The 26756-nt window shown below is 48.7% G+C and overlaps 1 protein-coding gene across 7 annotated transcripts in view; it reads right to left on the minus strand.

Moving 5' to 3' along the window:
• LOC105700280 (segmentation protein cap'n'collar) overlaps nucleotides 1–26756 on the minus strand; it is a 76359-nt gene that overhangs the window by 32585 nt on the left and 17018 nt on the right. For all 7 annotated transcript variants that reach the window (XM_012425971.2, XM_012425970.1, XM_012425973.2 and 4 more), the window contains 3 exons: nucleotides 18967–19146; nucleotides 14102–14171; nucleotides 168–469 (listed from right to left, as the gene is read on the minus strand). In XM_012425971.2, coding sequence (XP_012281394.1) covers nucleotides 168–469; nucleotides 14102–14171; nucleotides 18967–19146 — 552 coding nt within the window. The remainder of the gene's footprint in view (nucleotides 1–167; nucleotides 470–14101; nucleotides 14172–18966; nucleotides 19147–26756) is intronic.

Consider the following 26756-nt stretch of genomic DNA (forward strand, 5'->3'; position numbering starts at 1 on the left):
AGATATCTAATTTAATTCAATATCCCCTTCTTGCGGTTTCTTTCAACTATTTTCAATATTAGTATATTAACCCTGTTATTTAACATTAATGTTATTTAACAGTATTTGCCGCGATGCTCTACCGAATTTTCCGATATAGAATTAATTTTCAATTATAAACAACGCACCTCTGGTTGAGCCTCATCGAGGCCGACGAGTTGAAGAGCCTCTTCGAGGTTGAATCCGTCGGGCAAGCCCAGAGAATCGTTGCTGAGGAGACCCTCGACGCCACCTCCTAGGAGACCATCCCCTAGGAGCTCGGAGGTGAAGTCACTTTCGAGTCCTAAACTGTTGTTCAGTCCGAGAGAGTCTTCCGAAAGTCCCACCAATCCGTGGTCGTTCAAGTCCAAAGAAGACTGGCCCAATAATGGCTCCTCGTTGCTGACGGAGCTACTCACGCTCTGGTTGCCAGAGTTTAGGATGTACTCCCCTGAGAACAGGGATTATTCACATGAATATATAAATGATCATCTAACAAGACTGCATCTAAGTGCTCGTGGAGAAAAATACATTAACTAAATCGCCAGGGAATTACGTACGCGAAAATAGTCCGCACGATCAAGGTTCACTCCAAGTGTTCTCTTCGGCCACAATTTTGATCTCTATTTCCATCGACACATCAAATATACACTCCCAGCCCGAATCAATCACCGATCAACCCAGTCACTATCGAAATCTCGAGTCGGTAACACAAAGCTACATCACCAATATGATAATTGCACCCTCGCATTGCAAAAAAGAGCCGCAAGAAAGTGCCGAGTCGACATCCTCGATTTTTAACTTAACGGTCGAGCGTATCATTTTCCCCGATTGTTAAATCGTAAACGTCGATTATGCAGGATGGCACAAAAAATATCCCGGCAAAGTAAACACGGCCGAGCGATTATCGATGAGATCGTCGATAAGCCAAAGGCGAAAAGAGATGCACTCCGAGTGAAAAACCAGCCGTTCTGGGAGGACAGCGTCTCGAAAACTGACTGGGGCCCTCTTCCGAGGGCAATTTTCGGGGGAGGGCCGAGAAAAATGTGACTAATTGAGGGACAAAGAGGGTGTCGTTGGAGGATCCACCTGCAGATCCCTTCAGCCCCGAAGGTACACGCCCTTCGACCAATCCCGCCCTTCCGTTCGATCCCTACCCCAGGTATTCTACCTCTGAAAGCACCTCGGGAAGGTAATGGTTAGTTCGCTGTCCTTTCAAATTTCCGTACGACTTAATGCCACAATTTGTCGTATAAATTATTCCTGAATATAAATCAAATATTCCTCTTTCCTTGGATAAAATAAATGCAGGGAGGAATTATTTCCCTTTGATTTTATAGAAAAGATTGCGGACCGCGTGTAGAGACACGAAGACCCTGGATCCACTTATTAATTTCAAATCTATCCGGCGCGGTACTCAAGTGAGGTTTCTTAAAAAATGAAAGATCCCCGAGTCGTGGGAAGCGAGAAAAGGGGTGACTTAAAAAAGAAAACAAGCGAGGCTCCCCTAGGAGAGAGTCAGATTTTCGAAAGGACGAGGCATCCGAATTCCTCGGGGCCCTTTTTTCCTCCCAACGGGGGATGTTATTAGAGATAATAATCTCATAAAATAATCATTCCTCGGGCCCGTGGGTCCTCCCAAGGGATCGGCAGACCTCGAGGGAAACGAAGGACGAAGGATTTTCCTCCGGAGGCTGACTTAGAGGCCCGAGGAAGAATGGTCGCACCTTTTGGCCGCCTATTACATTAACAAGTGGACGTCGCCATTGTCTGGCCGAATTTCAGGGCAGGTCCTGCGATAATGGACCTCGTAATTTGACAGAAATCCGAGTGGGACCTTCCTCTTCTTCTCGTGAACCTCCCCTTGAACAGAGAGGACTTCGCAACCCCCGTAAAATGATCAGCGTCCAATTTGTAGGAAATTCGTCGTCAAATTGCATCCAATATTATTCGAATTTATCCGAGTGAAATTGTTATTTTAATTAATAATACATTTCTTTGGTACAGTTCAAAGAAATTTTTAGGTTCAATGACGTTTTTTTTTTTTTTTCTTAGGGTGGAATTCGGAGCAACCAGCTGCGCTCCTCCGTCGCGTTCGCGGGGAAATTTTGTACATCGCCGTTGCAATTTCCCTTGGGAATTGGGCTTCGAATTTGGATCCAACGGAAAACCTCAACACAGAAGGAGGCTTTCCCGACTTTACCGTGGAGAATTCGCAAAATCACGGCGCGGCTAATGCCGGAATCTCTTTCGATTCCACGGGGTCCCTTTTGAGGCCCGCGCCGGTGCAACGAGTGCCCCTGACGGGCCATTTTTCATATTTCGTCGGCGCTTTCGGGCCCTAACGATCGCGCTTTTCCTCGTAATAATTCCCGCATTACTAGGCAGAATTTCTGGGCCCTCGAGCATCGAGCGTCGCCCAGCGCCGCGACGCGTCGGTCGAAAAGAGACCCTGACGATCGCCCGAGTCCGTCGACAAATACATCCCGGCCCGATTTTATTCCGACTCCCCGACAAAGGGTGGAAATGGCTGACAATGTCAAAAGGGGAGTTTGACGTCTTACTTCTCGACGAGGAATTTTAACCAAGGGCAAAGGCAGCCATTTTAGCGGCGAACCATCCGACAGGAACGCGTCGTGCAGTTATCTGCACATTTATGCAATTTCTCCGTTAACATTATTCTGAGATTTAATTCCACTCGGAGTTAATACACGTACGGACACTGATAAAAATACCGAATACTTAGCGCCAAAGTACGGCACTTAAATTCGAGGAAAGGTACGACGAGGAAGAGCGCTAGGGTGAGAAAATGAAGGAGACTAAAAATCTGTAAGATTTCTGTTTTTCGCCGAAGCATGTGTACTTAGCGCGACTCTCCGTACATCCGTCTACGGCCGCGAGGAAATTCACAAAAGCCTGCGGTAAAGTCGGGGTTTTCTTCCTTTTCGAAGCCCAAGCCGTGGGAAAGAGACCGTTCGAGAAAAACGAAGCCTCGATACTCCCTCGAGCGTGTTAAGAGAATCGTTTCTTTCTCGTTCAACAACAAGAAGCTACATGCTCGTTTGAGCTTCCGTCGCGAGTGGACATTCGATCGGAAGTCCTGACTTTAGTCGTCATCTCAACAGTGCGGTAAAATATCCTAAAAATGCATTTCCGCGTAAAATAGCCATTGCAAATTTTTCGGCAACGTACATTGCAAGGGTTACTCCAAATTCGAAGAAAAGCTTCATCTACGATCGACTCTTGAGATGCGACATTCGCGTCGCCTTAAAATTGTAGGTTTTTAGTAGGGCAGTAAAATATCCTAAAAACCCATTTCTGGGTCGAATTGTTTTCCCAAATATTTTTATTCACGTTGGGATCGTTTGGTAACATACCTTGCAAGGGCTAATCCAAGTCGGGAGGGTAATCCAAAAAAGTCGCCACGATAACCGATCACAGCACAGAGTAGTTGCGGAGCGAAGAGGGACGCGCAGGGTCAGCGCGTCGCGGCGCGTCCTAATGGGATCGTGTGTCGTCTCCGAGGGTCGAGGAGCTCCATGTTCGTCGAAAAAAAATTAGCCACCTTGTCCGGGGTCACTAATTTCCGATATTTCCAATCCCGCACAAGCCGAGCACGAAATTACAGAAAACAGTACCAACTAGTCGGCACTTGTCCCAAGATTACGGTCCACATCGGCCTCCAAGCCACGCGCGAATTACATATTAATATCGCGTCCAGTTCACCGGATTAATCGGTGCGATCAGGCCGGCTTATCTAATCAGTCCTCGGCGATCAACCGCGCACTAATAGCCCAAATCCACGAAACAGGAGTAACTCCGCAGTCGACAGGTTCCGACGTGCACACCGTCGACCGTCGGCGTCCGCTCCAACGGAAAGTCGGCGCGGGCCAATGGGAGCGCGAGCCCACCGGGCGCGGGCCAATCAGGGGCGCCGAATTCCTCGGCGGCGCGGGCAGGTTGCGACGCTCGGATCGCGATCTCGATCGCGGCAAAATGGCGGCCGCTGGGTCGGTCGGAATCGAGCGGTGCGCGAGGCCCGGCGTTGACTGATAGACTATCTCCGGCGGCGCGCCGATTGCCCAACCTCGGCCGTCCCAGGCATTGTCCCGCGGCCCGTTAAAAAAACCGACCAATCACGGCGGGGTTGGCTGTTATTCCAATATGGCTGCCGGACAATACGCGCCGCGGCGAGCGCCGGAGGGGGGGAAGGTCTCTACCCATAATACCATTCTCCGACGCCCCGCCGCGCCGCGGCAGCGCGCAGACCCGGCGCACTGCGCGCGGCGTTGCCGCGTCGACCGCGCGGGGGTGCCACCCCTCGGACCACGTGACGGGCTACACCCCTACCCGTAATCGTCATCTAAAAAGTCTAAAATGGAAATATTTCAATGAAAAATTATGTATTACACGTTTCAGATGGACTATTTTCCTAACCCTAAATCCTCGTGATATGACGGTGGTATCAGCATTTCGCTCCAACTCGATATTTCTCGTTAAGATCAGGATTTCTTTAATTTTATTTTATACGTAAGGGTCGATTTCAATGTAGATCTCTAGTTTCGAGCTCGTTTTCGGTGCAGTGTATAGAAAAAAAATGGAGTCAAGGTAGCTCGTCGCGTCTTCGACTTTTAGGGGTTGCAACCCCGATAAGTCGACGTCATCCTACCCAAGTGGATAATATGGCTAAATTCGATAAAAATAGTGGAATACGCATTCGAACTGTGGCAAAGGCGATTTAATTAACTAGATGATTTTCCAAGATTTTCGAGTGATACATTGTTTGTATTAAGTCTGTTCATTAATTGTAGTTGCGATTGCGGGTTAAAAATGGCCGCCAGGAAATCGCCGTTGAAGGGACCGCCCCAAAGGCAGGAAATTCTCCATCCATAATGTCGGCCTCTGAATCCCCTGCCTGCGAAGCTCTGATACGACGACCCCATGTCCACGGATTGGGGATGCCACCCCTTGGGGAAGACCACGTGGCAGGGGTAATTCGGATCTATGGGGCCCCTTCTATCCAGCGATAGATAAAAAACCGACCCTCCCAGGCCGGAAAACGCACCCCCGAAAACGGAACACCGTCCAGCGGATGTGGACCCACCCTTGGGAGCATCATCCCCTGGGAATAGGAAATTTAAACATTTCTTTCCAGAAGTAGTGCCCAGAGAAAGGAAAAATTGGAAGAAATTTCTTCATCGCGGGATTTTTGAAACGAAAATAATTTTACAGATCCCGCCATGGTAAAATAATGCAGTAAAATGAGATATAATGAAAAAAATTTGCGCAGATTCTATTCAGCTAGATAGATACCCTGAGACTGTTTTTTCACATTTTTATATAATTATGTTTGAATTAATTGCGAGCGGGGTGGAGGCCTCTCTTGTTCGTGGGGGTTCCGGCGAGTCAAAATTTGTTTCCACATATAATCCCCATAAAAAGAGCCCGCCATATCCTCAAGTGACTAGCGATATTTTGAGTCGCTGAGCTGGACGCGGTTCAAGATAAAGGTTGTAAACCACTGCTGTTAAGATTGTATCTAAATCCTGTCAAATGCCTTCTCTATCGATACCCTTTATTCCAACGTCGTCACTCTCACTTCGACTCGCCTGGATATATCTTTGCTCTCCCCTGTACATACGATCGGCTTCGTAATTGCTATCAATATGATCACCGGATTGCGGGTTTAATGCACTCTGGCGTAATGTCTCTGGGACTGATTACCTAGGAATCGACAATGCCATTTTATGGACATTTTATGTAGACACGAAAGAAGGAAATGGTCGTTCTCGTATCGGAAGAAGCCAAAAGGAAAAGAATCGACGCAGATAGTTCGAAAGTGCGTCTAAGAGATGCTTGCTACAAGATGGAGAGGATCCAGGTATCTATCCGCCATTGTTCTTGATCCACTTGGCCTTTGTTCGTTCTCGACCATTTCTCGGTGGTTTTTTACCCGGATTCCCCACCTTAGGCCCTTTTATTTCTGGGCCTTTCGGGGCCCTTCAGGAAGACGCTCCTCCTCCCATATTAACCATGGCCGACCTCTGGTTCCTTCGACCAAGGGCCCAAAAGCACCTTCCAATTCCCTGATTTTACGCTCCCTGTTTTTCGACTCAAAAAAGGTACCATTCTCCGGAAAGCTAAACCGCTCCAGAGAACCGTCCGCCATTTTGGTTCCCGCGTTGGAAACTCACAAAATGTCGAAGAAAAAATTGTTCCGACATTCGAGCTAACTAAAACGTGTTAATATATCGAACTCCGTGAAATTTCTACCATTTCGAAAAAAAAAAAAAAAAATTCAGTACTCTCTCCTGTCGGGCGATCAGCTGATCGGCCAACTCGGCCGACGCTACGGTCCGATTAGCGCAAAGGTGGAGGCGGAGGATTTTACCTCGAAAATCCTGGATGTTCACGCATCGCCACTTTTCCTCCATCGAGAAAAAATCCCGGGGAATGGGAGAAAGTCATGGAAGATCTGGAAATCGGGTCAGAGACCGTCGATGCTGACGGAGAAGTCAACTCGACACGCGTGTACCGAGTCATTCCCGATTGTTGTGCCCGTCAATGAGCATTGTTGCCACCTCATACTATGACTTACACTCCTCGTGGGTTTAGCTTGCACTTTTGAGTCGAGCTTTGGCAGAGTCCAGTCATGCTCGGAGAGGAGATCCTCCGGGAAGGTCGGAATCGGGAGTAACCGATAGACTGGGGAGAACATCATCTTTTCGGACAAAAATGTGCTCTCACAACATTTTTGCCGCTGCAATTTAATGTCCCGTATTTTCGCCGTTTAACTCGACCGTAATTTTACGTAATGAAATAATTAGTACGGCAAAAGGGAAAGCGTAACGAGAGGTGGAGGCAAAGGTGGAAGGTTCTAACTTGACTGAATATCGCATCGAAGCGAAAGCCTTTTGCCTGACATTTTTAATTTACGACGTGAAGAACTTGCCGCTTTCGATATACACGCTTTACGGCTGAAATGATCTACGAAGCCATGCTTCACGGCTTCGATTTCCTCCGGTAACCTCTGTACTCATTGCAGAAATAGATAAAACGTAGGAACATACGAGCCTTTCGTTTCTGCCCCTGTCAAAATCATTTCCCTGAAGTATCCTACCTGGATGACATTCATAAGCTCCCTGTCTTTGGGCGTTAATACAAGAGGAGCTTTTTCCGATGCAGAAGCCACCCCCCTCGGAAAAACTTGCGTCGGGCAGAAAGGCGAAGAGGACGCGGATTCCCATCCCGGTAGCTCGTATCGCGATCGGCCTGAAAGCGTCCTTTCCACGCTCGATTCCTGGCGTTTCGAATTTACGGCTCTAAGAAGTGGCCGCTTTCGATTAGTAGCCCGGTGTACCGAGAGCGGGGCAACGCCTGTCTGTCTCGTAAACAACGCTTTATTGCGACCAGTCTCGCACCTAATAAGCTGCCCGGTTTTATTGGACGCATTCTACAAAGAGAGGTCTGCCAAGGGCCGCCTAGGGACTTTTATCCTAGTTCCCAGATAGAATCTTCCCAGGCACGTCCGCGCGAGCCTTGGCCGAGCCTTTCGTCGACTTTACGAGCTTTGCCACCTATCTGGAGCTTCGACCGATGGAAAAGCTCGCCGACGGAAGAAAGGCCATTCGATTGGCTGGCAAATGGGATCGGGTATTGCCAGATGCACAAAATTGTTATACCTGGCACAAGGAAGTAATAGACCTCGTGACCTATTCTCATATTAACATAATTCGTTACACTTTTCAGGAGGAAATTGCCTGGAAGAAAGTCGACCGTCGACGCGGAATTGGTTGAAGCACTGTTTCATGTGGCATTTTGCACGGCTGTTCATCCAGTATAAACTATATCCTTTCAACATAGGATAAACTATACCCTTTCAACACGGAATACATTATATCCTTCTGTCTAGCAAGTAGTTTCTTACACGAGATTATCCATTATGAATGGCTGAAAAATTGACAATGATTTATAAATACGAATCTCCTTGTCTTGAATTTAATTAATTAGTAATGGAGAGCCATTAATAAGAATATAAGTGATGAATGTACTTAGAGGTTATTTCGAAAATTCCGTTCAATTGTCCCGCTTGCGGTGCAATGGCCCTGCACCGCAAGCGTGACAATTGAATTTTCGGGACTGGATGATCTCGCGAAAACCCGGCATGACATCGTTTCCTGGTGCGAGGATCGAAGGATTTTAAATGTAATTGGCCGTAAAACTCTACCGAGTTTTCTGATATTCCTCTAGAAATGAGTCTTTACAGACGTTGCTTAATTTTTATAGAAAGCTTCTCGTTTGAGAAGTACTTAGCCGATTGCAGCGGTGCACCGACTCGTGTCCGAGGAGTAAAAACCAGCAAGGCTGCCGCCTTGAAATTTGCGAGATGGCCGCGAGAAAAGTCGAAGGCGATTTTAATCGGTCTTGGACGCACTTCGATGGTCTTGCGGCGACAAGGAAGTCTCGTCCTGGCTCCTTCCTCGCCTCTAAGGCCTTTCCACAGGACGATCCTCGAGGCTCTCTAGCCATGCGAACTTCGTTCTTGTCTTCTCGGGACTTCACCTTCGTCATCAGGAATTCTCATCTGCCCATTTCTTTTTTCTCTCGGGTATTTGCCAGGCATCGATGTCGAAACAAGGACCCTACACTGAACAGGATTGCCCTTACCATCATTACCGCCCCAGATTTTTTTAAATACACCTCAGGTTAAAAAAGGTATCTAAATCGGTATTACCACCCCACCACCCAAATGCAGGAAATTTCCTTTTTCCGTCACTTGACCGCGAGGACATTTCCAGCAATTCCATTTTCGAGGCTGACGAGGGTTATCGAGTGTCGATTGACTACTTCAAAGGCCGACTTCTTATCAAGAATTAACGGAGGTTTTCTAAAAAGTGACGCGTTTATTCCGCAGCGACGTTTCTTTCCCCTCGTCCTTCGACGTTACGATCTATTTTTTTCTTTTTCTTCCCGCAGAATACGCGTTATCCTTTTATCAGCGCCAGCTGGAGGAGCGACTCCCGAAATTGCATCCCGAAGGATTTCTCGGTAAAGTTCTCCGGCAAAAAAAGGCCGGCGATGCAATAATGACAGGTTGGAGGTTGAGCATCGGCGAAGGATGTCTAAAAAGGGCTAATGGTCCTTGAGGTGACAGGCCAACCTGACGAGCCACGTCCCGATACATATCTATCCTAAACCAACAGGATTCGAACCCCGAGAGTCTTAACCACCTCCTTTAACAGTCGCCCTTTTGTTTAATATTTGGCATGCGTTCTTCGGTCAAGAATGAATTTTATTTCACAGACGTCGATAAAACTTCTCGGCGCCTTTCGCGTCACCTTAGCGAATTCGACTCGAGCTTCATACAATTCGGACATTTTTCTCCCAATTCGAGGAGGCATTTAGAGAAGTAACAACCAAGACGAGACCTAGCATTCTGAGAGATCGTTCCGAAAATCGGAGTCTGGGGGTCTTCCTGTCATCGGGCCCGTCGAGGATAAATCGAGAAGGCCCCCTCTCGAGTTTTTCATTTCTCACTTTTGAGTCGCGCCTTTTGATTTCCTCGAGAAGAGGAGTCAGCCGAATCTCCGGAATGCCCGGAGAGGGCCCGTCGGTTGAGGCCCCGAATGAGTTGCAAAAAGTTCCGGGTCCGTCGAGGGACGGTCCTCCGGGTGTTAAAAGGGCCCGATTCGAGCCCGACGCGGAGCTGGCCGCCATTGTGGTCGCGGGCCCTCTTTATGATTTTTCACTCGCCATTGCTCGGGCCCTCTTCCCCTCCGCCCCCACCGCCAATCGTAATACGAGTTTTATGTTAATGTTTTAATCCCGCGACGGGGATTGAAACGTCTCCGGGAGGCAAAGGGCCCAATGGGCCCAAAGGGGCCTGACGACGAGAAGAAGAGTTCGACTCCTCGCGAGCCTCCTCGATAATGCCACCTCGTCGCTTCGGGGCCTTTCCTTTGCCGGAGATTAATGGTCGGATTAATTAGGCCCTGTACTGTCGAGGGTGGGCCCCAAGTGCGACGACTCCTCGGAGTGGGACGAAAAATGTCGGGACACGGGGTGGGAGGAAATTCAACGGCGGAATTGGCAAAAAGACGGAGACTATGGCATTTGGCGACTTTCCGACTTTCAACGGTTCTCTCGCGTCGATAAAAAAAAATCCTAATCTACGCGCCTAGTAACCTAAAAATATTCCCCGATATGAGTCAATTGTCTCCTCGTCCCGTGACTCCGGTTCCGGGAGGCGGCTCTCCTCGGGGATCGGTCGGGGAGACATCGGGACGTCCCGCGGGGATCCGGACGCCGGTTGATCCCCGGAATCGGGCGAAATCCTCGTAGAGCTCGTCGATGGTGATCCGACCTCCGTGGGGCTGGCAGGACGCGATATGAGTAATGGTGCGTGCCGCCTTCTAGGGGTGGATGTGGCGAGTCATGCCCCGATCCCGAGCCGACGCCAACCCCCGGCGGCAGCTGCCCCCGAAACCAACCCCCACGGGGGGGAAGCCGAGCCCAGCTAACATGGCGGAACATGCCCGGTTCTAAATATTGATTCTCCCCCGGGACGACGACGACCGACGCCGACCGAATTATTCTCCTTTCGCGGTTTTTTTCTGCAGCTCTCGGGACTTTGCAGCTTTGCGTCTCATTGATTACGTAAGGACATGTATGTGGTGGTTATGCCTAGTTTGACTGTTTTTCCAGACACCCGATTTTTTATGTTTCGCGCCATAAAAAAATAAATAAATAAATATATATATGTATGTCGTTTTAGATTCTTCACTTTGTCTAATTTCTCTTTGTGGAGGCGGCGCGTCCACCGAGCGAAGGGAATAAGTTCCGCTCAAAATTGGGGCCCCACTTCTCGAAAATTGGTTCCGCTCGTTGTTACGCATCGGGGCGGTCGGATATTATTTTTCCCCTCTCTCCTCCATTCTCGTATCGAATCGAAACGGAAATTAATTCGGCGTAGCGTGTGTCGAGTGTCTTCCGTTGATCGACCAATGAGGAGACCCTCTTCGCGGCCACTTCCGGCTTGCTCGCAGCCCACCGGAAAGGTCCTTCCAAGTCTTCTCGAAATGACAATGTGGATAATTTTTAATCGCCCTCGTGTACTTATACGAAACATGAGAATTACGTTATCAGGGTCCACTTCCAATTAGGATTTAATACGCGAGCTATCGATAATCGAAGAAATGGATATTTTTAGGATCCTTATTGACGAGGGGGTGCTTCTTGTCGATCGGATCCAGCATGGACGATGGATCAGGGATTTGTCGGTCGAAGGATTGCAACTAAGTGGAAGGATTACCCGGGGATTACGAAATGCTGTCGCCTGCAAATCTGGCTTTGCTTCTCGATTCGAGTGATTCGAGGATTAAATATTGAAAAGTTAGACCAGTAGAAAGTGGGCCCGGGTGTGAACGAACCGGATAGGAAGTGATCGTGAAACGAGCTCGGCCAGTTTTGGAATATTACTCTTTAATCACGCGGTACCGATTCGGCACCGCTTCCAAATCATCTCGAGCGATTCGACACACCTCGATCGAATCGAGACAATGTTATGGTAATTTATTCCTCGAGCACAAACTTTTACACGGTGCATCGTGTAATCCGTCATGCTCCATCGAATGACTACAAGGCTCGTATATTTGCCCCGGAGTGTTTTCGACAATCTCCATTTCTTTCTTTTTTTATTCGCGCCCCAAGTACGAAAGGAAGTGGAGGGCGAAATCATCGATAATCATTTTGCATCGATAACCTTTTCTTATTAACACATTGTAGAGTCCTCACGAGTGACCGACACGTGTTCTCACATTTCATCCACACCGTTAAGAATGTTAATAAATTTCATAAATTTCGAGTACACAAAGTCGCCCCAAAATTGCCGATTTCATGTGATGATTTCATGTGACGTCATTGGCGATAAATATCTACTGTATCGAAATTCCGAGAGATTCTTCTGGGTTTCCATTAATTTCCCAAGAACTGAAAGAACCGAAATCGATCCCCGGAAAATCTGAGATTCCGGCAAATCGGTATTTCTCGCCACTCGGGGGTGAGACGACCGCTCCAGTTTCCGGCGGGGTCTCTTATCGAGGGCGCATTGCGACAGATCTGGTATCGATACGATCGGCCCCGATCCCATTGGTGGGCCTGTCGCCGCGGTGCATTATGCCTCGGCCCGTGTAATAATATATAATGTATATAAGTAAGGCCGTACAAAGCGGCAGGAGCGGGCCGAGCGCGGGTCTCATTACGGCATTATCAGGCCGACCGATCGACCCGGGGCCCGGCGGAGATATATCCTTTGATTAATGGATCATTGGACTTGTCCGAAAGGTACGACCCGATCGATTCCTCCGCCCCGGCCCCGCGGCGGCGCTCCTTCTCGCTTTCCTTATTTTCATTCCGCCTCGACCCCTCACCCCGCCGGCGAAAGAAACCGAAAAGAAACGAAAAGGCCGAGAAATCGGGGCAAAATCCCGCTCGCGACGTCGCATGCCTTTCCTAAGGCCCGAGGAAAAATCGCGTCGACGGCTCAAGGCCTCTCGTAACGAGCCGATTGCTTGTCGCGGATTGAACCCTATCAAAGGAAGGGAAAACGAACTCGAAGACTACTTTTGTCCGCGCCGCGGAAAAATTCGGCTTTGTAAACGTCCGGTTTTTGCCCCTCCGACAGTTCCGCTCGTTTCTGGGACAGCTGCGAGGTTAAGCGACGCTTGGCGCGGTCCGGTCTTGGATGGGTGACCGCGTGGATATATTTCTTTCCCATTTTTTTTTTTTTTTTTTCTTAGGGGAAGAAGATTACGAATGAATATTACGATGATTCGGAGATTACCGTGAAATATTCCCGGGCAATAATTTCGGTATTCCCGCATTTTTGTTCCCCGTGGGCCAGTCTGGGGGTATAATTAATCCACCCCTCTCGGTCGCTCACGTTTTCGTCCTATCGACTCTCTTTCTTCCCTGGGCTCACGTATGGCATGGAGTAATTAAATGCAGAGGGAGGCGGTCGAAGGCACGAAGGGTCGACCAGGGAAGGGGAGAAGGCGTTCCTGGAGCCACTCCCTAACCTGGAACACCTGGGAACTTAACCTGCACGGAACACGACGTCGACGATCGCAGGTTGCCTATAATCGAGCACGTCGGAGTTCCCGCTCTTGTGCCGTTACTTATCATTATCATTAGTGCCGCCATCTTGGAGAACGAATACGGTTTGACCCAAATTTTCGCCCCATTGTGGGCACGCACGACCCCTGTGCTAATCCTGCCTACCCCTGGATAAGGAAATCACTCTGATAGCACGAAGGTGTCATGAACTCCTGAATTGAGCATTCGCTCAAATTGACTGAATCGTTAACCCTCAAGACGATACGAAAGTGGCGTCTGAGTGGTGTCGCTTATGAAACTTTTATCCAAACCGAACATACCGAATTACTTGAAATATTAGCCCCCCAGTTATGCCGAATCGATATCGCGTCACAATTTTTTCCCCCATGAACCAAATGGTACTAAACCAATGTCAAGCCATCGTGATTACTTTTTCCCCACGAACTTTTTAGCCCCATTCCCCCAGAGTCTATGGTAATGAGACATCGCGAAAGACTCGGCCCGAGGTGCAGAACGGTCCGAGCAGGATGTTCGACTTTGTCCGGACAAATTGCCGGTTTAATTCGACACGCCGACAGGTAACTCACGTCTAGAGTGCCCGGGGCTCTAAGTACGCGATTACTGGAGCGTGTCAGCGAGTTCCATCGGCTTTTTAAATGGCGTCAATGCACTCGCGTATGTTTTAGAGCCGGTCCCGGTTTTCCATTCCGCGGCATAAAACGCGGCTTTTCTTCTCGCTCCCTTAACGCCTAATCAGTAAGTACTTAATCAGGTGCGCCGATATCAAAGGCAGATAATTTGGCACATAATGACGTTATTTCGACCAGCCGGTAATGCACTTTAATTAATTTCTGCAGACGGCCGAAGAGATGGCAACTTTTATAATAATCGATCTGGTCGAATGCGAAAATGCCGTCGATAAGGAGAATCAATTGTTTATGGTGTTTTATCATTTTCTTTATAAACTCACCTGTTTCCAGATCGATGGTGTAGGTCAATCCTGCCCAGGGATCTTCTTCTTTGTCGGGGTCTTTGGCCTCCTGCAATCAAGGCCTCATTGATGAAGACAAAAAATGAAAAAAAGGACTGATTAGCGAGTGAGAACTTTCATGGGTGTAAGAGATCGTCCATGGGAGTCGGAAACAAATTGAATAAAAATGGTACCTCGCAACTTTCCTTCCCGTGTCTAATTCATATTTATGTATCTTAGCTCACTTAGTTTTTTGTCATTTATTTATTAGCACACATACCGGCTTATTATGTTTGCATGGTTAATACAATTCTTTCACGGGTTCACGTCGAGGAATATTGTGATGTCATAGGGCAAAGAATCTGTCCCTGTCAACAAGGGGACAATACATAAGATCCAATATGGCGGCGGCTTTAATTGTTCAGGCCCGATTAGGGAATATTTTGTCCCTGGACGTTGACATCTTGACAATGGTGGTAACTAGGACTGCGACGACAGGTAGAGGGTGGAACATGCTAGAGGAAATTAGGATGAAAGGATGCTGTCGACGTAACGATTCCATTGTTGCTGGCCTACACATCTCGAGGTTGCTGGACCGCAGCATCCGCTCTGGGTGTTGATCTTTCCTAGGAAAGTCATTAACCACCGACGACCATGGTCATCTTGGTCTCGGTCAAAAAGTGCACTTTTACCGCTAACAACTTGCCGTAAGACCAAAACCGATTTTCTTCCTCAGGATCCGTCATGATAAAAATTTGGGAAAAGGTACGAGAGATCGAGACGAGTTCCTGCGTCATTCTTTGAATTTTCGTAACCAATGAAGGTACACGAAATGCTTAAAAAAAAAAAAAGAAGTGTCATGACATCGATCTCTCGTGACTCCTCTTTGAGGTGAATTCACTAAAATTCTCGCTGACTCAAATTAATCGAGAACGTTTCGACAAATAACTCGAACCGACTCCGAGACGTCATAATCGAGGGGCCCCTTTCGAGATGGAATATCGAGAATAATCGAATCCGGGGGGTGTAGGGATGCTATGAGTACCAACATAAATGGCGGCGCACACGCGTTACCCTGAAACAAGTTTAATGAAAACAGCATTGTGCCAGGATCATTAATCATAGTCGGGGCTACGATAGTGGCCGTCCAACAACCAATGGGCCCTTCGTCTCCCTCTCTCTCGGTCTCGTTGCCCTCGCCTATTCCGCGTCTCTGTTCCCCTCCTTTGTCATGTATCCCCGCAGAATGTTGAATCGTTCCGCAGAGAAGGATCAAGGGGGTTGGTTATGAATACAAAAATTCAAGCTTTCCCTTCGACGAGGCGAACGCCAAGCTCTCCGCTCGGAAAAGGGAGACATTTCGGAAACCTCGCGCCGCCATTGTAATTTTTTTTTTCCCCCTTAAAAAATCATGCCTTTCAAAGCGCGAAGATCCTGCTTCCTCCCCGTGAAAAGCTCTAATCAATTCGATTTCTTTTTTTCTTCCACGGCGAACAACCGGAGGTCGGATTTTCAAAGATCGACCTTTTACGCGTCCGACGCAGACGTAGTTTCTTTTTCACCATTGTTGCGCGGATGCGCGCAACAATGGAGGTCCTGTCACCGACAGGGACCTGCATTGCAGGCATAGCTCTCAATTAAGGTTTCGTGTCGTCACGATGGTCGGTAACGGGCCAATCGAGAATTCGAGTCGTGACTCGAGTCCTTGTAAATACGAAATCAATGTCCCACGGTGGACGTCAACGGCCTCGCAAAATGGCGGCCGCGTCGCCGGGCTTAACTCTCATTTGCCCGCCTCTTGTTACGAACTTCCACGCCAGAAATAGAAACGCGTTAGTCCGATCTGCTCCGACACTATTCATTGCGATTAACTCGCGAGTATAATAATATATACCCCAACATATACCCCTTGCATACCCAACCCTCATCCCTGCGACAGAGTTCCTCCTCCGCCGCCATCTTGGAGAGCCTCCTTCCCTAAAATTCCAAATTCCTATTTAAATTCCCCGGTCTCCTTAATGATCCCGCTGTCTTAAAACCTCCCCCTAGAAACCTCTAAACACCTAATCGGGTCTCTTTCCCGGCGCCGCCATCTTGGCGGGTAAACCGTCCCGGAAATAATCGAGGGCCGCCCCGTTCCCCATTCCGGGGCGCGTTTTCAATTTCCAGGACCATTAATACGACCCTTCGATTCTCCCGCGGTCGTGCTCCAATCTCTCTCTCTCCTCTGTCCTTCTCGCACCATCCCCGAGGCATAGCGCCCTCTCTCTCTTCGCCCCCACCGCCGCATCCCCCACCAGCGACGGGTCGACCAATCGTTGTCGCTTCCCAGGCACTCGATCCATCGAGTCTCGAAACTGGGGATGCTGTACATCTATCATCCCCCTCTCCACCCCTCCCGGATCGCGTTCCCAAATGCATCCGAGTAAAACCATGGGGTGGAGGGGGGCCACCCCGTGGCGCCATCTCGATGGCTTTAGGAATACATTTCGAGCCCGGTTTTCCCCGGTTCGTTGTTTTCAGCCTGCCCTCGATCGAGGGGGAGGCTCCCCTCCCACCCGACGTGCCCGAGTCTCTCGCCATTTCTCTTCGTAAGAAGCCCCCGCTCTAATGGAGCCCGTCGCGGTGGCGTGCACGCATCATTTAGAACCGGTCGCGGAATTATAATGGAGCTGCCGCGCGGTCTCGATTTCACGTAGAAAGCGCGGTCTCCTGGATTATCGAAATGCAGGGACTTTCCGCGGGGGAAATTACCCGGAAATTAACTCGCAAAGAAATCATTTCGGCGGATGCACTTATGCGTCCACGGCGCCTCAAAGGGCTAAATGGCAATTGGAATTTCTCTTTCGGCGCGTGGATGCGATAATGGACCTCCGTTCCCCGGAGTCGTCCTCGAAGCCTTCGAACTCGTCCGGCACCAGGTCGGGACCGCTTTGCTTTCCCGCGTAACCGGACGAGCCTTGGCGTCGAGGCGGCGGCGCGCCCGGACAAAGGAGGAGACTCGATGGAACAATGCCGAGCCGGAGCGAGAGAGACGGCGCGAGGCGCGCTCCCGCGCGTAGGAGAGAGACGCGACGAGAGCGCCCGACCCGGCGGACAGCCTGACGGACGTCCCGCCCAGAACGTCGCTGCACCGTCATCCTCAGGGACCGTCTTATGGGCGACCCTGGTCCGGATTCTTGCGGATATTTAGATCCTCCTCGCGTCCACGATATTCCGGGACGGTGGCCGTACCTCCCACTGACCTCCACGGATATCCACCCTTCTTCTTATTTCATTGCGTTTCTTTATCATTTCATTTGTCGCGCTCGAAGGGACTCGAAATTGCCTTAAGGTGATACGAAAGTGGCATCCGAGGGTGATCCTTTATATCTTTGCCCAAGCTCGGCGTACCGAATCGTCAGAAATTTCAACGCGTCAAAAGTTTCATTAACGAAACCTACCCTCTGACGTCACTTTCACACCCCCTTAGGAAATAGTACAATTTAAAACGGGATTTTACGTATCGAGATAGTTAGGGTAGAAGGAAATGTCCCTTTTTATTTATTCCTCCCTTTGACTCGAATTTTTTTATCCGGGCGGAGAAACGGAGCGGAGATTCTCGAGATAGAATTCGTGCGGCCGTAGATTGGCTAGCCTGGCCATAATCTTCTGGAGTCCTCGGCTCCTTGACGAGATCCTGCCGGCTTAGTGTCCTTTGGCTTCGGTCGAACCCGGTTAACCGATTACGAGCCACGAGGGACGATCTAATCGAATGATCTCCCGAGGAGCCGCTTCGATCTCTCCCGCGGGAACCTTGACACGATCCGCACACACGGGCCGATCAATTCGATCTCGAAAGCCCAATTCGATTCCGATCGGTCCACGTTATTCGATTTATATCCGCCGAAAATTAAATCCTCTCTCCCAGATACGTCGCATTAATATGCTGGATTATGGGGAGCTGCTCCCGAGGGTGTATGTCTGTCATTTCGATATCCGTTACTGGAACTTAAGAAAATTATTATTAACTACCTGTATCGCAAATTTTCTTTTCAAGCCTTTCGTGAAATTTTATAGAAAAATGACTATTCTTATGTCTTAAATTGATAACATGTATGTTATAAATGTTTTTTGGAATTGTTATGAAATTTCAATATTTTTCCTCATTAACGGTGTACCAGTTGCTCACGAGATTTCATTTAGCAAAAGTATTGTAAGGCGTGAATTCTTCGTTTCAGATCGGAGAAAGAAGAAGATTAAGGGAAATCTGTGCACCCTGTGAGTTATCGAGACCCCATGCGACATGTTCTTGTGTTATAACCCCAAGGAATGCCTTATCAAGAGCACGATGAAGAGATAGCCACCCCGACCGTCGGATTCTAAGTTGCCCAATCTGGCGGCGTCACCATTGTTTGATGCCTCACCGTCGACTTCCCAATCGATATCGATCTATCGATGACATAGATTGCCCGTTCGGTGAGGTACCCCAGGTATGTGTCGGTGTATACGGCCATTAACAAGATCCGATCTTTATTTCTTTTCCGTCTCCTCGATCAAGGACTCTTCATGCCGCGCCGCCATTTTGGTACCACCGGAGTCAACGTTTCAAATGAGACAAATGGTATATAATAATTACATTAGACAGCCGATACATCGTACGTCTTCTCTTATATGAAAATGTAACGTCAATAGCCTATTTTGGGGTACTTGGTGATCATGAGATAAACTCTAATATATCAATACGTTTCCTCGGTACCATTGGGAAGGAAGGTTGCAATTATTGTCACTTAAAAATCGATCGTTCAACTTTCGGTTATCATAAAATAGGGATTTGGAGGAAGCATCTTATCGAGTCGGTTCGGTTGAGGAAATGAATAATTTACCTTCTCTTTGGTAGCGTTGATGGCCTCGAGAGCTTTGAGCTTTTCGACGTCATCGTCGACCTCCTTCTCCGAGGAAGATGCGAGCTTTTTGGCAGACGTTGGCGAAGGGGCCGAAGGATCCACCAATGTGAACCCAAGGTCCACGTCTTGCTTCCAAAGGACCTCGATCAGATCCATGTCCTGGACAAAAAAGAGCCATCCCGTATTAATAAAGAATTCCGTGCCCTGAAACCGATTTGCGTGGAAAACCTTGATAGTTATCCCTAAGCATTCCATAAGTTAATATTTAATCAAGGAACTCATAGTGTCGAATGATTCGCCGTCAAGATGGCGAACTTCCTAGATTGACGAGGAAAATCCGTAGATTGGTTAACGAGGTCGGCCTGAAACTCGGCGAAATTGGCTCGATTAAAGGTACGCACGGGACCAGCTGGCCACCAATTGTGCGTCGTCACGTGATTGGTTCTTGCTCTTCCCGCCGCCCCGTCCCGTTCCTTCTTTCCTCTCCTTTCTATTTCGAGATGTATCGATACAAGCCGGCCATTAATCACATGTCCTCCTTGTACTTATACTCGAAGGAACTCCACTCGGGATGCGGCAATAATGCGTCCCGAGGTACAAAAAACCTTCCCCCCAACCCTCCGACGCAACAATGGTCGCTGTCAATTTTTTTCCGATTTCAAATAAATTGCTCTAGAAATTACTCCGGATTTTGGGACCGAATTCGGGGCGATGCGAGAATGTAGCCGTAAGTCCTCGCGACGACTAACCAAACATTTTCTGTACTTCCTTTCCGTTCTTCTAAGTCATTTCAAATCGAGAATTCTTTTCCTAGCTCGATGAAATCGCCGATTTCGCTTAATGGGACAGTTTTAATCGGGGTTGCGCGTTGTACGAGGTACTGTGAAATGTATAATTCCGCGGTACGAGTTGCGTGGGTGTCACGTGACGGCGGCCATGTTGGATGCGCAGCGGGAGGTGCGCCGCGCCCACGCCGGTGCCCGTTGGTTGTGTCGTGGTCTGCCCACGTGGTCGGGGCCTTGTCCGTACTTGGAATGACAACTTGTCTACCGAAATTTCTCTCGTTTTTTATTTTCTACTAACCGTCCCTTGCGCCGTTTATATTTAGCTTGAATTTCCATTTCTTTTTCAGAATATGACAGCATATTCTTTCAGAAGATAGCAGAAAATTCTTTACGCACGATTACAGTATCCTTAGAACTCAAGGAAAATCACATTTTCCGCCGAGTTCCCAGATCTTCCTTAAAAATTAATTTTCTTGTTCTAAACACGAGACGAAAACAATTGCACTAGGAAAATATCATTGATACGACAATGTTAATAAGAAATACGTCGAATTAATAAAAAACAAAGTTCTACTCAACGGAGGCATCGATTCCCCCTTCGGTCCCGAAGAAAAAGTTTCGAGTGAGACCGATAGAATTCGTTCCTCGGGGTCGATGCACTCTCGATTGCAATTACCATTGGCTTCTTTCGCGACGCCGAGGAGGACATTGTTGGGCAACCGAGCCGATTCGCCGCCGTTTAGTCAACTCGAGGTTAGGCGAGTTAGAGGGTTTACGTCAGTGCCGTTCCGAAGTTACGTGTCTCCAGACTTTCCCTCGGGATTTTCAGCCGGGCCGAAACTCGCCGAGCGAGACCGATTTCGAGTGCATCTTCGAATTGCACGTCGGGTTCGATGCACTTCTCGTTCCCATGGACCTCCGATGTCGGCCCGAGACGTGACATAATATTCTTATCCCCGCTCCCCGCGATTACTCAAGACCCTTTTTTACCCGTCCAAGTACTCCAGCGTGTAATTAAATGAGAGTTTATTGGACACCTTGGGGGGAAAAAAAAAAAGTCGGATATGCCGACTAAACGCCGACATTTATGAGACACTATTTTCCTACGAAATTCCCGATTTTTTTTTTTTTTCATGATTCTCAGGTAACACGGCATAATTTAAATTACGAACGTGGATGAATATATGAGGAAATATAATGGAAAATGTCGGCGAGTTGGGAGGACTTCGTAGGTCAGTCGCTGATCTTGTTAAGGCATAAAGTAATGAACTCCACCCTGGGACATTTTCCGTGGATCTTTGGGTGGCGCCGGGCTAAATGATCGTGGGATTTGTGGTGGTTTCATGGTGGAGAACTTGTCTCGAAGGACCAATAACCCATTGTCAGTGTCCGGTACCTACCGTTAGGTTTAACCAGCCATTGTCCCTAATGTTCACGCCTAACCCTTTTGTCCCCTGACCGAGGGTCAGCGAGGTTCAATCACTTGTACCCACTCTTAAACGACAGGTACCCGAAAATTTGGGAAGCTTGCTCGCAATGTAAATCAAAAATAAAAAAAAATATATCTCCCAGGAGAGTCCTTATCGTCCTTATCGTGGCACCCATTTCGATGGATTTCCTTTGGCTCGAGGTGGGCGGGTGCACGAACCTTAAGCCCGTTTACGGGATGGTCGATATTAGAAATCGTATCGAATGGTAGAACCCCCACGGCTGCGATACTCCGATAAGAGCATTATTACCACCGACCATGTCCCTCTTCGGTCTTGGATCTTCCGAGCGCAGCTTCGCCTCGCCATGGACCCCTTCTTCTGAGAAAGGGTTACTCTCGTTCGAAAATGATACCATCCTTCCTTTCAAACTGTAGTACCGAATTCAAATGAGACGTGAAATTGATAATTTTACCACAATCTCGCGTACCAAAAGGTGTATGAATTTATGGATAATTTTTAATAGCGCAACCGAGGAAGGTCAGGACTCGGCGATAAAATGTTCGCAAGTGTTGCAGAAACTTTCGGAGGACATCTCCCTTCTTCTCGTCGAGTCCGTCACGCCGGCCAGGAAGAGACGAGAGTGGCGAATCGCTCGTAAAGTAATGACCCTTTCCCGAAAAGAAAGGAGGAGAAACCGCGTCGGCCACGACTCCCGAGGGAAGATGGTCGGGAGTGCCATAAATTACTGGGCATTCACTCGAGGAGCAAGGAGTACTCCTAGGACACTTTGCGGTGAGTCTCGGAGACTCGCCGACCGCTAATGGGTCCCATGGGGGTTCCCGAGGGATACGCCCCGGGTCTTTCGATGCCGAAGGGGCCCAAGAAGGACCTATGCCTCTGGTCCTCCAGACAGGGCCTCGCAAGACCGCGAGATCTGCCATGACACCTGTCACGGTGATCAGCTGATCGGCCGCCATCATCAAAGCGAGATTTATGACATAACGCGTAGGGGATGGTTGCCTACATTGGATCATTTATTTAAAAATGTGTCCTTCATTTTTAAGATTATTCATTCTGAAATTCACTACGGGATGAGATGTTCTAAAAACGTCGCCTCAAAATATGCTTCAAAAAGTATCACTTAATTTTCAACAAAGGGAAGAGGGATTAATCCTTGAGTGCAGCGGCAACTTCAATTGCATGCAAAAATCTGGGCAAATTTCCACCGACTTTTATCAGGGTAAGTATATGTGTCGGTCCAGGGGACTTTGGCACGGCAACGTCTATTAACCGTAGCACTCGAAAATATTAAAAGACGGCTAATAACGGTAAGTTATGATACGCGTAAACCATAAGACTGCGGTGTACCTCGCAGTAATTCTATCGTACGACTCATTACGTTCCACCCGGCTGTTATTAATGTGGGAGCGAAAACATTTATGGTAAAACAGTGAACCATAATAATACGGTTAGCGCGGCTCTTCCTCTTACTTCCGCTTCGAGTGCCGCAAATTGTATCTTTACGAATAGCAGAGTACCTGCGATTCTACGAACGTAATTAACGCCTTGCTTCGCCCAACTATGTGCGTAAAACATTAACGCACTCGTTAAATCATTTTCACGGAAAATTGCCGGATCGGTCCTCTCCCTCTCTCCTTCTCTCTCGCCGCTTCCAGTTTTCCCCAACTCGGGAGAAATTGAAAAAGCACTCGGTGTAATTTTTCCCTGACATTGCATGACATCGTTAATACTTCTCGATGATCCGACTCACCGCATGCTTCGCCAAATTATCCGCGAAAAATATTAATACACTCGTTAAATGATTTTTAGGGGGGAAAAAAAAATTCCTCTCGAGTTAAGAGAAATGGGAAAGCTCCCGACGTAACTTGGAAAATGTCGTTGATGATATATTTCGCGACGCGACTTACATCTCGTTTAGTTCAATTACGTGGGAAAAGCAGTAACGAAATAGTTAACACCGTTCCGTGGGGAAAATTGCTGGATAAATGGTGCTTTTCTCTCCGCCACTTATCCGCGACTCGCCCCTTACGCCATAAGGAAGAAAAATGATTAACAAATGCAAAGGAAAAGTAACGAAACGGCGTAGAGAAGTGACGTAAAAGAGAGGAGGAGAGGACGTTTCGGTAAAGGATGAAAGTTCGGCCCTCCGTTCGGGAGTCGAGGAGGCTTAGGAGCATAAAGCATTAATTTCCTGGTTTTAATTAGTGCGTCGTGCACGCAGCCGCTCCATAATGGCGGCTCCACGGGTCGCGAGGTTGGACGAGAAGGCGGCCGAAGGAGGAAGGAAAAGAGGGTACGAGGGGGGAGTTTGATTAATGATCCCGCGGGATCCCCGGGATCCTCCGGGGAGGGAAGCGTATCCTAGGGGTTGCCTGCCGAGTCGAGAACCACCGATCCATCCTTGCTCGGCCAACCGATTCCCCCTCGACATCCGGACGATCTTAAAAAACATTCTCGAATTAATCCAATCGATGGGGACTCGAGTACTTGGAAACAAATTGCGAAATCTACCACGATAGCTGTTCGAGATGATCCAGTTAATTGATCACTCCCCACATTGAGGATCTTCGAAAATGGCGCCGAATTATTCAAATTAATATGGCCTCCAGGGTCGGAAAATAAATACATAAGTGATGGGAAATCTCCGTACTTCGACGCTGTTGATGAATTAATTATTTTTAATTTCCTCCCCCCAATGACGTTTAGAATCATTGGAAGCAGGACCGAATGACTGGAATCAATGGACTGGGTTCTTGAAAATAAATGTACCTACACAACGCGTAATTCTAAGGGTGCAGATTATACCCGAGGGCAAAGCAACCCCCGCGATGCAATCTGGGGGAATTGCTTCTGGGGTGAACGCTCCTCGAGGCGGCGTTCCTTTGTACTCGCATCAAAGTGCTCACGTCTGTCTCTTTCACCCAAGCCACCTTCTATTGATCCTCCTCCCTCCCACCTCCTCCCCTTGAATTTAGAGCCCGTTAAATCCGCCCTCCGCTTCCCACGTCGCATATTAACAACAAATGACAGAAAATATCGAAAAATCTCCCGCTCGAAAAGGAGACGTCTTCCAAGCAAACATTACCCTGCAGGCATTAAAATCTCCGTATCCCCGCACCTAACGATGCACTCCACCGTCAAGAATAATCAAACGAAGTGACAAACGCATCCCGACATCATTCCTAATTAAACGCCAGGTAAACGCGATCTCTTTAATCTGGTTAATCCCTTATCCTGAAATAATGGCTAATACACCCGACCTGGGCCGTCCTCGAGGGCGATAACAACGAGAATCGCCGGCGATAAAGCCGATCGATGTTCCCCGCAGGGAGTGAAATAAAGGAGCGGAGTTTATCGCCGGTGAGGCTCGGGGGGAGGGAGTGGAGAGGCATTAATATGATAATTAGTAGAGCGAGAGAGAGGGAGAGGAGGAGAGGGGGACCGCAGATGGGAGGAGGAACGGGCGGCGAGTATGGATTTGCGCATGCGCCACTCGCCCGAGACTGGCGCCACCCGTCGAGAGCGGCTCCAAGCTCATTGGAGCGACACTCCGATTGGACGAGCCGACGGGGAATGGCCGTCGATCGCTCCCCGATCCCCTCCACGTGTACGAGTCCCCCTTCGGCTATCGAACGGGTGACGTCGTGGCTCGAGGAAGGAACGGCGACTCGCCGCGGGAGCCAATGGTATACTCCATCTTATGAGCATTAAGGCGATATGAAAGGCGCAAAAGTGCAGCCCACGGACGCCATGTCGATCGCGTAAGCCATTAAAAAAAAAAAAAAAAAAAACATGAGGAGAAAAGTAAGGACCGGTCCTTAGAGTGGCCTCTCCACTTGGTGTAATTACAGTTCCAGGAGCAGGGCGGCTCCGTCGGCTCGGCAAAAGGGGATTTCTCGGGAAATAAAAAAGAAAAAAAAAAAAATCGAACGATCGGCCGATCCCCCGATCCCCGTCGCGCTCTATTTGCATTAATGGCGGCCGCATTAAATGTCGGCTTTTTGCTACTTTTCGGGCTCGGGTTAGGAGAGTATCATTTTCTCGGTGAACCCGATCACTTCCAGGGTATTACCGTGTCCTACGTTCAAAGGAAAGTCGGAGTATCACCTTTGTCGAGGGGAAGCTCCAGCAAGAGGAGGAACAGATGGCTCCTGGCCGTTGGTTTATTCGAGGATCCAAGGTAGGCGAGTTCCCTCCCAGGGAAACGGCTCGCACCAGGACGCAGCTTGCGCGCCTGGCTCTTTATGCGGCACGACCCGGGGAGCGTCCAGGAGAGAAAATGCAATTCACCTTGTAATCCCGAGGGAGCACGCATCGATCACGCCACGCGGTCCCGGGGTGTCAAAATATTTCCCTGGATCGGTCGCGATCCAGATAGCGAGGACCCGCCGCGTCCCGCGGGAATCGCGGCCAAAGGACTCCCGGGCACCGAGATAGAAGGTACAAAGAGGTACCGAAAAGTACAATGGGAACGTTTCTCGAAAACCGCGGCCAAGACGCGTCGGAAACGCCGACCGCGTCGCGGGGCATCCGGGCAGTTTGCTGCATCTGTTGGTACCCCCTGGTACCTATCGTCCACACCGAGGAAACGATTTGTTTCATTGAAAATTAGAGAAAATTAAATAGGGAAGTTATTAGAGGGTTACTAGCGGGCGATAATATTGAATGGCAAGATTTCATAGAAAAGGCGCTCCTTGCCCTAAATCGGAAAAAAATCTGAAGATGTTGGACCCCTAAACTGGGGACGATTTCAATACATGGTGTTGTATCTCCTTGCACTACTTCGTGCATTAATCAAATTTCCTGATAATCGAGCGCATTAGCGATCATTAATCCAGCCGTCGACAAAGCAACGGGCGTCGTCCGAGGAAATGAAACACCCTAGGAAAACCCTGGGGCGAGTTGACGGGATGTCCAGGGACATTTTCACGTACAGGTGGTCGTAGGAAGGACGAGCGTCGTTTTTTATACCTTTTCGCTTTGACCGACTGACAGGGGGCCACGGAATTGACAAATGAAGACGCGCGGCGCGTCTTTGAGCGCGGCGAAGACGCCATTTTGGTGCACGTCGGAGGAGGCGCATTAAGTATAAATACTGGAGGGAATTACGGTGGTCCAGGCGTAATGTCTTTCAGGGGGTTAGTTAAAAAAATCTTAACGAACTCGACGAGCCTCGACGGCCGGAAGGTTAAGGTGAACGCCGTCCGTTCGATAGGTCGAAGTATCGATAGCGATGGGACCGAGTGCCTCGCGCGAGCTGTAACGTCCTTAATATCGGTCGTAATAAAAAATCAATCAGATATTCCAAAACGTGCATATTACAAAATTGGAATTAACGTTCATATTCGTTACAACTGGTGTGCATCGGCAAAGTTTAAGTCGACATTGGAAATCAAATGAAATGGTACCACGAGTTAACCCTCACTCCCATCGCTAATCGGAGGCTGTACTCGACGATACGGGGGAAAGAGAGGGAAAAGTCATTCCGCATATCGGATGTCTTATCTCTTACAGGGAGATTCTACGTGTCGGT

This window comes from Orussus abietinus, unplaced genomic scaffold (assembly GCF_000612105.2).
Source record: "Orussus abietinus isolate OABI.00-Male unplaced genomic scaffold, Oabi_2.0 scaffold18, whole genome shotgun sequence".
Lineage (NCBI taxonomy): Eukaryota > Metazoa > Arthropoda > Insecta > Hymenoptera > Orussidae > Orussus > Orussus abietinus.